The sequence below is a fragment of the Thamnophis sirtalis genome, unplaced genomic scaffold (assembly GCF_051295495.1).
Source record: "Thamnophis sirtalis isolate CommonGarterSnake01/CBP01778 unplaced genomic scaffold, rThaSir2_p1.2 scaffold_6, whole genome shotgun sequence".
Taxonomy (NCBI): domain Eukaryota; kingdom Metazoa; phylum Chordata; class Lepidosauria; order Squamata; family Natricidae; genus Thamnophis; species Thamnophis sirtalis.
In genome coordinates this window covers 134,588,060-134,604,885 of record NW_028261386.1, presented here as the reverse complement: position 1 = coordinate 134,604,885, position 16,826 = coordinate 134,588,060, and the positions used below count along the sequence as shown (strand labels likewise).

The following is a 16,826-nucleotide window of genomic DNA, read 5'->3' as shown; positions in this document are numbered from 1 at the left end:
CTGGCTCGGAGGGGCCGTCTCATTGGGAAGGTGAATGTGCAAAGAAGCCGCCGTGGAGGGGTGTGCACTCGTGCATGTGTGCAGAGGCACAGACAGTTGGGCTTGGCCAGAGCAGAGGGGTTCTGCTTTGTTCGCCAAGCAGTGAGGAGGAGGAGGAGGAGGAACAGCAACAGGGTTGTTAGCTGTTTGTGAGAGGTTCCTGAGAAAAAGGGAGGAGGAGGAGGAGGAGGAGGAGGAGGAGGAGGAGGGGAAAAGAGGCTTTGAATTTTCCCTTCTTTTGCCTCAAGTGCCAATCCGCCTGGGACACCTGAGCCTGCTATGCCAACCGAACTCCCCCACATGGTGGGAATGCATGACATCTCCGACTTCCCCTCCTCGCTGACAGCACGGCTTCTCCACAAGGGCCCGGAGTACCTTCGCAAGCAGATGGAGGCAGCCAACCCCAGCGGGAAGAGCGCCGTGGAAAGGCTGGCGGCAGATAAGGCCAAGTACGTGAAAAGCCAGCAAGTCATCAGCAGGAAGCAGGTGCCGGCCATCTCCCTCAGCTCGGCCTCTGAGAGCAGCAGCAGCAGCAGCGAGACTTGCTCAGAGGGAAGCAAGAAGGCCGGGCTCCCAAGGGAGGAGAAGGGCCCGGCGGCCACAGAGCTCAGCCCAGCAGCCCCGCAAGGCGGCCCTCCCATTGTGAGGCGCAACAGTGGTAAGCGGCAGATCCGACCAGATTCCTTGGTGATCTATCGTCAGAAATGTGAATTCGTCCGAGGCCAAAGCCAGGAGAATCCTCGTGGAAGTTTGGTCCGGAGGCTCTTCCAGGGTCCCTTCAAGGAAAGGCAGCCGGTCTCTGAGGTGTCCAAGGTTGTCCTCAAGGAGGAAACCACCCCTGAAGTGGAAGGGACTCTTTTGGGCAAAGACACGGGACACAGCCATGAACTAGAAGGACAGAATTCACCCGCAAAGGCAAACCCAATGCCCTTCCCGGCCAGCAGATGCAAAAATGCCCTAAAGGGCCCTTCACCCCCTTACGATGCAAAGGAGATGAGGCAGAAGGGTCTCCAGAGATCTCAGTCGGATATCAGTTCGCGATATTCAAAGTCCTTCTCTGAATTTGAGACATTCTTTAAGAACTGTGGCCTTGAACCTGAAGTAATAAAAGATTTGGGCCAAGAGAATTTTTCGGTGGCTTCAGACAACTTCTCCCTCCATCTCCACAGCGTCAACGGGGCAGCAGCGTCTGAAAGTGACTTCACGAGGCCCAGCGATGAGGAGGGACCCCTGGAGGAAGGGCTCCCGGAACAGGCCCCCAGCGGCACCTCTGTGGTTGAACGCAACGCTCGGATAATCAAGTGGCTGTACATGTGCAAGAAAGCCAGAGAGGCTCATGTGGCGGTGCAAGGCTTGGCCTAAGGATTGCTGCCTTCACAGGGACCCCCAGGTCAGTGTAACACATGTGCAAAGTGTATCCGTGCACCTTTGATGTGCATAGCTGTGAATATACAGAAGAAGGTTCTCTCCTCTTTAGCTCTCTAGCACCATGGAGTAGGAGATGGGGAAACCTACAATTTGTCTTTAATATAATATTTAATATGTAAAGGATTTTGGGCATAGCATATGGTACCAGTGTTGATACTAATTCTTTCCGTTTGGGCTTTCCGTAATTTTATCATGGCGATAAATGATTCCAGAACGTTATAGCTGGTGGTGGTTGTTTTTAATGAAAGATTCCACTGTTTGAGCTGCTTTTAGAAAATCATGGACTTTGCTAAGGAGAAATGAGAACCACCAAAGAAATTTAAAGTCAATATTGACACACGTCGTGTCTGCCCTCTGACTGGAAAGCAGCTTATTCCCAGCAGGTTGGGCCATGATAACAAAAAGCCATTTGCTCAAGCCTTCGTTTTATCTAATTAAGATAAACTGGCACACATTTTGTCCTTTGCCAATGTCAACCTTGTCATCCCTCTACTTTCCTTTTTCTTATTTATCCCCTTTTAAGTTACAGTGGGGGGGGGGCATTTGTGGGCCTCCCTTTTCCCCGCTTTTACTTCATTTGATATTAACAAGCGCTGAGCCTTCCTCTGACGTCACAAGGTAACAGGCTGTGCAGCCATTTCCTGGCATTTCTCCCTTTTTCCATTCCGTTGCTGCTTCATTGCTTTTCGCCTCACCTTGACTGAGGTTGGTTCAGGCCGGTGCAAAAAGGAGGACTGAAATATCCAGGCTGCAAGTTTTCTTCAGTGTTGTTGCTTCAGCTGGTGCCCCTATGAATCTAAAAGGTTCCCAGACAAACAGGAAATGAAAGTGTGATGTGGTGCAGGCTTGGGCAGAGTTTCCTAGGAAGTAGGATACAGGGCATCAATAGGATTTCCTTTTCACCAAATATATACTTAGCACTTGGACTTTGCAATGGCTTTTTAAAAAGAGCACTTACTAAAAGGTGGTTTAGGAGTTAGAATATCCATTCGCAAACTCGAACCTTTGATACACAATTTCTCTGGCAATTTCTCTGCCCTTCACTGAACTCTAAGCACTGACCTAGGATTTCACAACTGGTACATCAAAGCAAAAAAAAAATCAAGCAGTTTCAATCAGTGGTAACAGGTCAATGATCACAAATATCAGAGAGAATACCTTGTATAATTGAAATAAATTGAAATTAAGAGGTTTACACTCCCTGAAGGAAGTGGGCTATTGTGCATGGGACACTTTGCATGGGTTGTGACTATCCTACTCTTCAACCGCTAGGGACGTGCTGGTGTTTTTCTAACTGGTGCTTACTGGAAATACACTGCCTGACTGGTTCTCCCAAATGCAGTCATCAAATGTTGATACCACTTCAGCAGAGCTGTTTCTGGTTAAACATACTGAGATTAAATAAGTTAGTTTACCAAATAAACTTGCAAAGTAAGAGACATCCGTTCACATCTTTTGGCCAAGAGGGACCAATCAGTTGATGCCCCCTTGAGCCACACCAAATTTAGCCATAACAATCTGTTCAGATGCTAGGCACATCATAAAATACAATACAAGCAAACACATATTTATGTAAAAATAGTGAAATAAAGGTAATGTGCATTATAAGCAATCACGTCCTACCTAAATCTTTGGAAGGGCAACTGTCTTGGTCAGGATCCCTCCAAGATCACATGTTACTCGAAGGAAGTCTCAGATGGCATTTCCTCTGGAAACTGACCAAGCAATGTTGGCATGAAGCAGAAATGCCTGGTAGAGAAGTAATAACTAAGCAAATAATGAATAATTTGCTGCTCCATTCAAGGAGGTTATCTCATTGCCTAATTATAAGTTGTCTAGAGCCATCTTAGCTTGAGGAATTTACATTCAATTAAGATATGATAATGTTTTTTTCATGAAGAAATGATCCCATAGAGTAATGGAAAAGTCTTGGCTGTATCACCTGGAGCGGTTTTGTTTAAAGAGAAAGAGAGAGATTTGATAACATCTGAATAGAAAACCAAGGTCTTAATTATTCACCAGTCCTTCATTCTTGGCAGAAGGAAAATAAGTGAAATTTGATTTCTTTGATTTTTTAAAAGCATGACAACATACATCTCGTTGATTTTCTTCACAGGAAAATAGCAGAGTAGATACCCCCACTGAGTTACTTTTCCATTTTTTATCTCAGGAAAGAATATGCCCATACTAACTCAACATCTACGCATTTGACGATTGTCTCCTATCCGACAGTCTCATGAGCCCAATCTCCTAGACTGGCTATGCATCAGCCAAAAAAAAGACCAAAACTGCTCATTAGCACCATCTACACTAAGTTGTAGGTAATGCAAAGCTCCCTGTTGGTAAATCCCTAGATATTGATAAAGTTGATAAGAACTACCTGGTTTAATCACTGACAAAGAATAAAGTTGGTGAAGAATGAGACCGTCTTTAAATCCAATTTTCTAGCCCAGGGACAGGAGGTGTTTTAGCCTGTGTGTAGCTACCTGAAGGTATCTGCCAGAACAAGTGTATCTCCCACAAACAGAAATTAAAATCAAAACTAAAAAAGGCACCTGCCTCTTTCACATACTACATACACTGGGAAGAGTTTTTTCTAAACTGTAGTGTTTTGTGGGGAGCAACCTTGGAAAGAGTTCATGGCACACAGGGTGGAAAAACTCTAGATCTGTGTTTTTCACACTTGGCAACTTTCAGGTGTGTAGAAGACTTCAGAACTCTTCGGCCAGGATGGAGTTGAAGACCACAGATCTTAAAGTTGCCAAGTTTGAAAAACCCTGGTCTGGAAGAAATAATACAAATAAAGTCTCATGTGGTCATTTGTAAGGAAACACCACTGAACTCAAGAAGATTGGCTTCCAAGTTCTTTTTCCTCATCTTTCCACTCAAACACACCGTTTCCGGAATGGTGCTGTTAAGGAAAAGAATATTTGTTGGTTTGTTAGATTTTTATCCCATTTGTTTATAAATAACTCCAAGTAGCAAACAATACTCCTTTCACTTTCTGTTTTCCCCAACAACAACAAGGTGGGTTGGGCCGAGAGAGAGTAACTGGCCCAACATCACCCAGCTGGCTTCACCCCTGAGGCAGAATTAGAACTCAGAGTTCCCTGGCTTCTAGGTCAGCACTTTAATCACTGCAACAGACTGGCTCAATTATATGAAACAGTAATATAAACTGAGAATATATCCTGATCAGGAGATTCTTGACTGTCCTATCTTTGGAAAATCACACAATCTTTAGTTACTAGTTTTCATCCTCTGTTCTTCCCTACCTAGGTTCAGACCTTATGCTAAGCTGTGATTTGTTGAGTAAACCATAGTCATCTGGTATATTTATAAGCAACTACAAATATCCTTCGGTTACAGCGGCCATTGGGACTGTCTTTCACAGATTTGACCTTGCAGTCTTGCTTCAACCCTTTAGCGGAAGGCAGGGGTTCTGGTGCTTGGCGTGTTTGCTCACTAATCCAAAACAACATCAAAGGCCATCTAGGGAGCGTGATGAAGAAATGCGGCAGATTGCGGCATCATCATTCCCACAATTGTTCTAATGAGGGAATGTTTAATTTGTCCCCATCTTCCTTTGCATAGAGATGGTTCAAAAATGGCCTCCTCCAATGTGAAATCTTCCCCATCCATTGACACAGCAACTCTTTGAATGGTTTTGGCTGGCATAAACACATTGCCAAGGGTGCCAGGTTGAAAACAATTGAATAAAATCTTGCTCAGTTTTGCCAAAAACATTGCGGTTTCTACACAGAGAGCCAGTTTGGTCTAGTGCAGTGTTTCTCAACCGTGGCAACTTGAAGATGTCTGGACTTCAACTCCCAGAATTCCCCAGCCAGTCCAGACATCTTCAAGTTGCCAAGGTTGATAAACGCTGGTCTAGTGGTTAAGGCAACGGGCGTGAGTTCAAGCCTGCATTAGCCATGAAAAGCCAGCTGAGTGGCTTGGGCCAAATCTCTCTCTCATTCTCTCTCTCCCCCTCACAGGGTTGTGGGGGAAATAGGAGGAGGAAAATGTGTTGGATATAGTCACCGACTTGGGTTGTTTGTAAAAATAATAAAGGCAGGATACAAATAAATATAAATAAATACATATAGCTTTATTCCGAGTTTTTCCTAAGATATTTGAAGCGGCAAAGCCTTCTTCACTAACCAGTGCTTGACTTCTACCTGATTGAGGGTAGCAGCTTGGAAAGGATGTGGAGATGAAAATATGGTGATGATTGAAGGGAATGGTGAAGAATTTAATGTTTTAATTTGCTAGTCAAATCAAGTTTTATCCCACTACAATTGGTATAAGCTACAGTTACAGATTTGAGGCTGGAAATAATCACTTTTGCGAATAGACACGTTATTCTGAAGCTCCTGCAGAGTGTAGAATTTTGCAACCATTTAAAAGATTCTGAAGGCAGTGAAAAGATTTTTGCATTGCAATAATCCGCTATTGACTTAATCATGGTTTGTTAATTGAGCCAACAAGGGCTGAGTTCCCATAATATGCTAAGATGTCCACCATATTATGCAATCCACAACGGTTAAATCACACTTCACACTATGCTAAAACCAAACAAATCACATTTTGGCTTAGTATAATGTGTGAATCCAGTCTGTTAATAACTCTGAGAGCCAACACTATAAACAGAACAGCTCAAAATAGCAATCTCTTGAGAATGTTGTTTGTAGCTAATTTCACTTTGTCCTTCAAAATATTAGAAGATATATTTCTGATTTTCGTTAGTTCAGAGCAGCTCTTATTAAGGCAAATGCAAACATGCATATACCATTTTTGCAGTGAAGAATTCCAATGGCAAATCCTTTATAAAATGCCCATCATCATTATAGTATGTATACAATTTGTTAATCAGAGGATGAGCTGTAAGGAGGCTACTGAATCGTATAGTTATACTCCTGTAATCCAGGCCCAGTTCTGTAACGCTATGAACTTCCTGCTATGAAATAATACATCCTTGATTTCCTGCAAATATTGGCTTTTTTCCAAAGAGCAAAGAGAATTGCCTCTACCTGTTAACCGTTTTCTCAGTTGCTTTATTTTTAAAGAAACATAAGCAACAGACCAGATTATCACGGTGGTTAGAGAACGAGTGCAGACTGAAACAACGTACTGGAGCAGTAGACTCCTTTTAACTTGATTAGCAAGCTGGCCTCATTGTAGGCAATTGGGATGAAGATGCTTGAATTATTCCAGTAGGATTTCTTCATTTGCTTAAGGTCTCAACATTCTCATTCCCTGTGAGATTTTGCAGATTTTATTTCTCTCCACGTATAATACTGTATAATTTGTATTTGTATTTATTAGTTTGCCAAACATGTACAAGATAGTAGGCATAAAGATGGACATGAAGGAAAGAAATGAATACAAATAAATGGGGACAGTTAGGACAGGGATGGAAGGCACACTGGTGCGCTTGTGCACGCCCCCCCCGTACGGACCTCTTAGGAATGGGGTGAGGGCCACGGTAGACAGGCTTAAGGTTGAAGCTGTGGGGGTTAGAGGATGTAACAACGGAGTCACGTAGAGCACTCCTGGCGTTGGCCACTCGGTTGCTGAAGTCATGTTTTCTGTAATCAACTTTGGAACGATTTACTTTGAGTTTGTATTGATTGTTTGCTCCTGTATTATTATTATTGAGATTGAAGCTGAAGAAGTCATTGACAGGTAAGACGCTGTAACAGACAATTTCGTGTACTGGGCTTAGATCATATTTCAGGTGGCCCAGTTCCAGATTGTCCAAGACCAAAGTTTTGAGCATGGAGAATTCTACTGTGAGTAGAGGAGTAGAGTGCTCTTCTCGTGAGGAAGTATACCTCTGGACCCACTGAATCGTATTAATGTCCGATATACAGTGTGGATTCCAGGCAGGCGAGCTGCATTCAAAAATAACAATTGATTTAAACTTGTAGCAATAATTCTTTAAACTAACAGGAAAAATATTTTAGTGGTATTAAATGCTATGATAAATCAAGCTTGCAATTTTTATGTAGGACAAAGATGGAGATGTGATTCCCTCTAAATATGGTTCAAACCCCGTCTTCCCTTTTTCCCAGGAAATCATTAACTGTTACAGGGAACCAACGAATTTTGGAATATCACAAATTCCCCCCCCCCAACAAAATATAGATGCAATAAGAAAGCATGTCTATAGAGTCATATTGAGCCAAAATGCAGTTACACCTGCATTTTGCCAACAGAGGAAGCATGGCTCGTATGGGTAGCTTGTGTGCCTACTTGTCCCTAACTCTGGCCCCCAAAACTTCTGCTGGCATCTTTATTTATTTATTTTTTTGCCTTGGTCCCTCGTGAAGCTTCATCTCATTCCAGCCCATGAATGAGGGGAGGAGAAACTCAGCAAGTCATTTGGTTCAACCTGTGTTGCTCACCCGTAATCAGGACATTCGTGTCAGCAGTGCAAGATATGACTCTACAGGAAGTGGAATACGACTATACTTTGCTGAGAAGTCTGCCTGCTTCTTCCCATCCCTCCCTTTGACTGACACCCCAGGGAAATTATAGGGAAGCCAGGCTGAGTGTTTTTCTGGCACTTTCCTTTCTTCCCAATGTAGGTTTGGTGCTAGTTGCTGTCATGTTGTCTTCTGGATGCAGAATTACAGAGTAACAGACATGGAAGAAACCTTGGAGGTCTTCTAGTCCAACTGCCTGCTCAGGCAGGAGACCCTGTACCAGTGATGGCTAACTTTTTTCTCTTCGTGTGCCGAAAGTGTGCACGTGCGTTCCCACACTCATAATGCAATGCACATGTGACACATACACACACACACCCATGTGCTATGCCCTCCGTTGGATACACATGCGATCCCCCGTACCCCATTTTGAAGCCTTCCTGAAGCCTCCTGGGACCAAAAATGGGTTGTGAGGGGGGCACACCCCTCTGTGCTCCCCCCCATGCATGCGCGTGTGTCTCCCGCATGTGCGGCAGAGACCCCAAAATCAACTGGCCAACAGTAGGTGCGCGCGCATGTGCAGTGGAACTGGGCTGGGTGGTGGGTCACGTGCCCACAGAAAGGGCTCCGCATGGCACCTGTGGCACACATGCCATAGATTCACCATCACGGCCCTAAACCATTCCAGACAAGTCCAGTTTCTTCTTCAAAAGCTCCAGTGTTGGAGAACCCACAACTCTCGAGAGAAGCCATCGCACTGGTTGATTGTTCAGGAAACTTCTCCTTAGAATGGCTCCTCCTCCTCCAAGGTCAAACACTCCCCCCCTCCCCAATGGCTCCCTACCATTCATCTAAGCTTCAGGATGCATAGAAGAGGATAAAGAAGAAACAGAAGATTTCACATCCGCATCCCAATTTTCTCAAGAACGGGAGGACGGCACTTCATGTCAGCAATGAGGACAGGCCCAGAAGGTGGTTCTATTGAGGGACTTACTCAGTCCCCATCTTTCACTTACACTTAACATCAATGCTATCCAGTTAGTCCCCAACTGAAAGCGACACATGCAGGGACCGTTCAGAGTTACAACATTACTGAAAAAGTGACCCTTAAGACACAAGTGCAAGAGGTTTATGTAGTCACAACTCAGATGTTTGGCAACTGACTCCCGTTCCTGATTATTGCAGTGCCCCGGGGTCATGTGATCACTTTTTGCAGACTTCTGACAAGCAAAGTCAATGGGGAAACCAGATTCACATCACAACTGAGTTGAGTTTGAGTTGAGTTTTATTTCATTTGTATGCCGCCCTTTTCCCTGAAGGGACTCAGGGCGGCTCACAACTCAAGGGAAGGGGGATACAGACAGTTAACAACAACACAAAAACAATACATAGTTAAAACGCAACAGTCATACCATTCGAGATAGGGGCAACGATTCTTTAGCCCCAGGCCTGTCGGAACAGCCAGGTTTTACTGTGTTACCAATTTAACAGCTGCAGTGATTCACTTAATAAGTGTGGCAAGAACGGTCGTAAAATGGGGCAAAACCCACTTAACAAATGTCTTGCTTAGCAACAGAAATGTTGGGCTCAATTGTGGTTGTAAGTGGAGGATTATCTGTACTTTTATTTACCAACTGATTTTTAAGCTGTGCTACAATTACTGTTTATCAGCTGGTGAGTTACATCTGGAAAGCCAGTGGTTCCTATTGATTTGTCAAACAATGAAGAATAGCAATAGCACTTGGACTTATATGCTGCTTCACGGAGCTTTACAGCCCCCTCTGAGAGGTTTACAGAGTCAGCATATTGCCACAATGATTTGGGTCCTCATTTTACTGACCTTGGAAGGATGGAAGGCTGAGTCAATCTTCTGCTGGTCAGCCGAAAGCATGACCATGTTTCCCTTGGGTTTCCTTGTATGACTTTTTGATATGTAGATAAATCGAATATATCACTGCCACTATTCTCCATGGGGTAAAAACCCCCAGAAAGGAATGGGAAATAAGGTTTAAGACATGAGATAGGTAAAAGAAAACACCACAAATCTTTGTGTTAACAGATTAGATGGAGGGAGGTATTGCCCATTATTCCCAACAGTCCATTAAATTGGAGACTACACCATCCACAGATGATATTCTGTAATAACACAAACATAACAGGAATTTCATCCACTGAATCCAAACTCTACTAAATGGAGTTTCTGCTGTATAGGTAAACCACTACGTAGCATTCACTTATATCATTGTGCCTTCCTATTATTGCAGACCATTATTCTTTTCACATATTCATATGTTGCTTTTGATCTTTAAACTCACCTTTTTCCATCTCATCCATGCCATCTAAGTATGTCTTTTGGGGGCCTCTTCTTCCTCTTAGCCCATTCATTCTTCATGTGTTTGTTTTATAAGTTGATTCTCATTTACTATCTTTGTCTGATCAAATGATTTCTATGTACGAGTTTTCCTTCTGATCACTAACTTTTACTTGATGTGCATTCTTCCACACGTAATCATTCTTGCACCTGTCTTTTCTTATTTAAGCGCACATATTTCATATGCACCCTGTAGTAGGGGGTCACCAACCTTTCGGACCTTAGGAACCACTAAATTCATAATTTTAAATCCTGTGGGCCACTAATATGATCTGCCTAATGACCGGGTGGGACGTGGCTAGGGGGCATGTGACTGAGTTGGCATGGCCAACTCTATGTTACTCACGTCGAGGGGCGCCTCATCGGCCTCTACTCGCCCCTCCCCTGCCAGCCACTCCTCCCCTCCCCGCCCGGGCTCCTTAGGGCCCCAACAGGAAGCCGTTATTGGAGCTACGCAGCCACCATGAGAAAGAGCTGGCAAAACAGCTGGCTCAGTTTAAATTGGATCTGACCGAGAAGGAGGCTCAGCAGAAGCACCTCCCTGAGGACTACGAGCATAGGCTTTCCAAGCGGAGGGAAGACCTGTGGGGGTCTCACTGTTGTTTCCTGTTCCCTTTCTTTCAGGATTCTGTCAAGCATCTTTCCAGAAACATTTAAAAAAATAATCAATTCCCCTGTAGTTTTAACATTCACTCGTAATAGATAATAATGGCATTCTTCCAATCATTAGGGTTCCATGGGTTCCATTCTTCAGACACATGTCAAACAACCTTTCCATAAGGAAATCACTTTCATATTTTAAAATCTTATAGTGTTACTGTGAACGCCTGCAGCCCTACCACTTTTTGAACTTTCTTACAACATTTTTGACTTTTTTTCATTATTTTTTTCAAATTAGATACTAACATTCAAAAACTTTGACCGCCTGAGTTTGGGGATGCCTGCAAGAGTTAAAAGTGTGAAAAATGATCATACGTCGTTTCCTTCAGTGTTGTTTTGACTTGAGACGGTTGCTAAACAAATAACGGTTGTATGTCGAGGTTGACCTGTAGGGTAAAAACAATCCAGTTCTTGCATTCAGTGACTGGTTGAAGAGCATTTTCTCTTTCGTTCTTCCAGGCCATCCAACGCCAAGACAGTAGACAATGGTTGAATTGATGCTCAGAGAGGAACAAGGAACCTAGCAGATAAGGATCAGTGCTGCAATAATTTTGTGTGAATGCTCCTGAAATTAGAATAATTCATGGAGCTATAAACATAGCACTGTTTGAAGTTTGTAATCATTGTAATGTATTCAGCTGGTATAGATTGTTTCTACATCTAGAGCCAAGGTGGCGCAGTGGTTAAATGCAGCACTGCAGGCTACTGCTAGATCAGCAGGTCAGCGGTTCAAATCTCACCGGCTCAGGGTTGACTCAGCCTTCCATCCTTCCGAGGTGGGTAAAATGAGGACCCAGATTGTTGGGGGCAATATGCTGACTCTCTGTAAACCGCTTAGAGAGGCCTGAAAGGCCTATGAAGCGGTATATAAGTCTACTGCTATTGCTATTGCTATTGCTAACATCAGGGCTGTCAAACTGCTGGTCCGCAGACCGGAGGCATCATGCACTGGCCACCCCCCACGCCCAGTTTAGCGAGGGGGGAAATAGTCTCGATACGCCACGTGACGATGCCATGATGTCATGAGTTCAACTCCCCTGCTCTACATTGACTACTGGTGAGTTAAGCCAAGAGAAGTTCTCTCGTATCCGCTGGAAATGGAATCTATAAATTCTGAAATTCGGGCACATCTCTCACCCAGCAGATGCTGAACTCCTATTTGCAAGGGAGCCATTAACTAGTAGCTCAAGCAGCTTTCTTGCCAATACCTGTTAAATTCTGCCTGGCAGAGAATTTACCCACAGAGAATTAGTGGGTGCTGGCCCCACCTATTCCAGACTCCCTTCATTCTGCCTTTTCAGTTCTCAGTGGGCTCAGAGGGTTAAACATGTTGTGGCCTAAACATTTTCTTTCGAAAACTGAAGGGAGGAAGGAGACAATCACCCTGAGAAGAAAAGACAAGCTCTTCTCACATTCTGCTGGCTTTTTGTCCTGGAAAACAGATTTTAACTCTCTGGTGTGGAAGGAGGTCCCTTGTGTAGCTGCCTGGTATTGCTTGAAGATCAGCAATGTTGGGTTTTCCACCTTTGGAAAAGGAAAGTGGGGAACTTTGCAGTGTTGGCATTCAGGCAGAGCGGGGGGGGGGGTTGCTGCTGGCATTCTTTGCGCCAGACACGCAGTTGACTATAAATTCTTCTGCACATGCACAGAACATTTAAAATTAACTAAAAAAGATGCAGGCAATGGCATCAGCGACCGGGGAACCAGTTCGGGGCATGGCCAGCCTGGGTTGCTGACGGTTCGCCCGACCAAGGCCAAAATACCACTATCGGTTTACCCGAACCAGTACAAACCGGTAGCAACCCACCTCTGAGGCAGAGACAGGTAGGCCTTGACTTACGGTCACAACTGAGCCCAAAATTTCTGTTGCTCCAGCACAGAGGTCTTCAAACTTGGCGACTTTAAGAGTTGAGGACTTCAACTCCCAGAATTCTCCAGCCAGCTCTGACCTCAAGTCTTAAAGTTGCCAAGTTTGGGGACCCCCTGCTCTGGCAAGACAGTTGTTAAGTGCATTTTCCCTCTTCTTATGACCTTTCTTGCCTCAGTTGTTAAGTCAACCACTGCAGTTGTTAAATTAGTCACATGGTTGTTAAGTGGGTCTGGCTTCCCCATTGACTTTGCCTGTCAGAAGGTTGCAAAAGGGGATCACATGACCCCGGGACATTGCAATGGTCGTAAATATGAATCAGCTGCCAAGTGTCTGAATTTTGATCACATGACCGTGGGGATGCTGCCACAGTCATAAGTGTACAAAATGATCATAAATCACTTTTTTTCAGTGTTGTTAGAACTTTGAATGGTCAAATAAACGAACTGCTGTAAGTCGAGGGTTACCTGTGTTCTCCCGTATGCTGTGGCTTCTGGGAGAACAGCTTCTTCTTGAAAGTTGCCCTCTTAACGGATCAGACATTGCTTTAGTCGTGAACTTTTTATATTTACAGCTTAATTTTTTAAAAAACGGGGCTCTCTTGTGAGCATGAATAAATCAAGCAGATGCTGACAAAACTGTGTTGTTCAAGGGATATTCCTGAAAGAGGTTGGCATAAATTAAGCATTAGAGTTTCATTTTGGTTTTAAAGAAAGAAATTACCTTTTATTTTTTTTAAAAAAGCCTGCCCCTAAAGATAAATTAAAGTCTTTCTCGAACACTTTCTGTTCTGTTAGTTTCCACAGCATTATCTGATATCTGCCTTTGTATATTTATTTACTTGCTAGCTCTGTTTCCTTGGAGACCTCATGGCAGCCCAAATAGCATTTTTTCCTCTCCACCTTTCTCAGGACCACAACTTTGTGTAGGAGGAGCATTGAGTATCTGCCTAAAATTAGTCAGTGAACTTCCATAACTGGGAGTGGACCATACCCTGGAACTTTTTGGTACCAGTCCACTCAGTGGTGAAATTCAAATATTTTCACTACTGGTTCTGTGGGCGTGGCTTGGTGGGCGTGGCAGGGGAAGGATACTGCAAAATCCCCATTCCCTCCCCACTCTGGTGTCAGCCAGGGGGTGGCATTTGCCGGTTCTCCAAACTACTCAAAATGTCCGCTACCGGTTCTCCAGAACCTGCTGGATTTCCCCCCTGAGTCCATTTCCTTAACGCTGCATCTTACGCTGATGAAGAGAGAGTGGCTGGGGAATATTGGGCACCTCTGAGGAAGTTGTTTTTCCAGCAACTCAAAACGGGAAGGCAATTTGGTTGCTGTGATAGAAATGTAATGAAAATATGGACTTGGTATATCTGATTATCGTAGTATGATGAGTGGACCTTGAGCTTTTCTATCACGATTTGTACAATGCCAAATACAATGTTTTTATGGGGTTTATCTGTTTATTTGTTTCTCTTCTTATTAGTTCATTATTGGATCAGGTCATTGACTTAAAGTGAATTGATCTGATCTGTCAGGGTTCCAAGAAACACGCCCAACGAAATAAAAATCCAAGGCCTGAAGTTCCTCAAAGTTCCACTTTATTAGAGATGTCATGTTGGCACATCTGGGGAAACCCAAATCTGAAAGGTTCCAGGTTTTCCTCACCCAGTTGAAAATTCACTACCCTTACCCCACAAGTTCACCACATGGTCCAATCCAGAGGTGGGTTACGACCGATTCGGACCAGATTAGGGCATAGAGTGCAAGCAGTATAACAAATGTATCTTGTTCAAAAAAAGAACTGTGTGAACAGTACAAGCTGCAATTGTTTAGTTATAGTACAAACTTCAATTATTACCATTTTGCGGTAAATATAAATAGTTGGGGGAGAAGAGTAAGGACAGAAGGATTTCATGTGATTTTTTGCTGTTGCTTTGATTTCAAAAGTATAACCGTGAACCCCTTTCACTGAGGAGCAGTGGAGAGAACAGTGGCTTGTTTCGGGCAGGTGCCATGTTCAAAGAAGTTTAACGCTGACTAACTCTTCTGTTCAGGTTTGATGGTGAACGGGTGAAGTGAGGAAACCTCCCAACGTGATGCTCACCAAGCCATGACTTAGAATGGTGGGAAAACTTGGTTAAAGAAACTACTTGGCTGTAATGTGTAGTAGCAGAAGAATACTAGTTTGTATTGGATCTGAAGGCTCTTGAGACATGGACATTTATTTATTTGTTTGTTTGTTTGTTTGTTTGTTTATTTACAAAAGATATAAGAAAAACATAACGATAAAGAAAACAATTTAAAAACAACGAACACCCTCATACATTCATTCTAGTCGGGGCTGGACCTCAACAGTGAGGTCAACAGCCCCAGGCCTGCCAGAACAGCCAAGTTTTTACAGCTTTCCTGAAGGCCGTGAGAGTGGGTATGGTCCGGATCTCTGGGGGTAGCTGGTTCCAAAGGGTCGGAGCAGCCACAGAGAAGGCTGTGCATGGACTGTAGGAAATGGGAAAAGTTTTCATTCTAAAGTAACATTCTGCATACTTATTTCAAGCTTGTTAGCAGTCAAGCTAACAAGACCCTTATAATTTGTGATAAATTATAATTTAACAAGGTTCCTTGATTTGTGATGAATGCAACAAACGTGGAAATGAATATAAAAATGTTTCTTGGCATCCATCTGAATAAAGCACCTTAAATACAATGGCAGAGTGAAGCATGCAAGCATTTCAATGAAACGTGTTTCTCTTTTTTTCACAATAGATGCGTTCATTGGAGAGTGAACACAACAGAGAACGGATTTACAACAGCCCTTGCCCTCTGACTTCTTCACCCAGGAGCAGGAGAATCTTTGTTGCTTCTTAAAGGACGCATTGAAACCGGAAGCTCAGACTCAAGAAATGGAAGCTGATGCTCCTTGTTGTGGTTATGAAGAGAAAGCATGATTCATGCATGGACCTCTTTTGATGTACATTTTCGTAACGAAGCAGAAACCTACAGTTAATTGTCTCTGAGAGATAATTTCATTGTTTCCAACAATGAAAAGCATAATTTCTGTATAAGAAAACTTTGTGTGTCTGTGTGTGTGTGTTTGTGTGTGTACGTGCGCATGCGTGGGTGTGGATGGGTGCACTGTATGAAAGGTGAGAAAGACACATGTCCATTTTGTGGCTTGAATTCTAAGATACCATAGTGATCAATATGGATGGATATTAACTTGTGGGACAAGTTTAATGTCTGGAAACAATTCTCTCCAAGAGTCTGGTCTAAATTGCTCAGTTAATGTTTACAGTGGAATAGACAGGGCCTTCTCTAAATATAGAAAGTTGCCTTTTAATTAGGCAGATTATCTATCTATCTATCTATCTATCTATCTATCTATCTATCTATCATCTATCTATCTATCTATCTATCTATCTATCTATCTATCTATCATCTACCTATCTATCTATCTATCTATCTATCTATCTATCTATCTATCTATCTACCTACCTACCTACCTACCTACCTACCTACCTATCTACCTATCTACCTATCCATCCATCCATCCATCCATCCATCCATCTACCTACCTACCTAACTACCTATCCCCTCAGTAGTAATTGAGATGACACATCACGGGAAGCCATAATAGTGGTTTTGTCTATGTTGAATATGTTATGCAAATTCAGACCTTTGAGTTTATGGAGCTTAGTGCAATGTTTGAACTGGAAAGGATTTTTTAAAAAAACCAACTATAATCTAAGCCTGAGGCCTGGGCTCTGCCAGGACTGTCTTCAGCAATAGCAGTAGACTTATATACCGCTTCATAGGCCTTTCAGGCCTCTCTAAGCGGTTTACAGAGAGTCAGCATATTGCCCCCAACAATCTGGGTCCTCATTTTACCCACCTCGGAAGGATGGAAGGCTGAGTCAACCCTGAGCCGGTGAGATTTGAACCGCTGACCTGCTGATCTAGCAGTAGCCTGCAGTGCTGCATTTAACCACTGCGCCACCTTGGCTCATACTTGCTAACACTCTAGGATTTCAGAGAAG

The 16,826-nt window shown here is 43.4% G+C and overlaps 1 protein-coding gene across 1 annotated transcript; it reads left to right on the top strand.

Annotated features, from left to right (window-relative positions):
- The first annotated feature begins 255 nt into the window (after positions 1-255).
- Positions 256-16,192, top strand: FAM110C (family with sequence similarity 110 member C). Its single transcript, XM_087718998.1, has 2 exons — positions 256-1,429; positions 15,556-16,192. Exon 1 carries the CDS (start codon positions 319-321, stop codon positions 1,399-1,401), a length of 1,083 nt encoding a protein of 360 aa, XP_087575124.1. The 5' UTR covers positions 256-318; the 3' UTR covers positions 1,402-1,429; positions 15,556-16,192.
- The last annotated feature ends 634 nt before the right edge of the window (positions 16,193-16,826 follow it).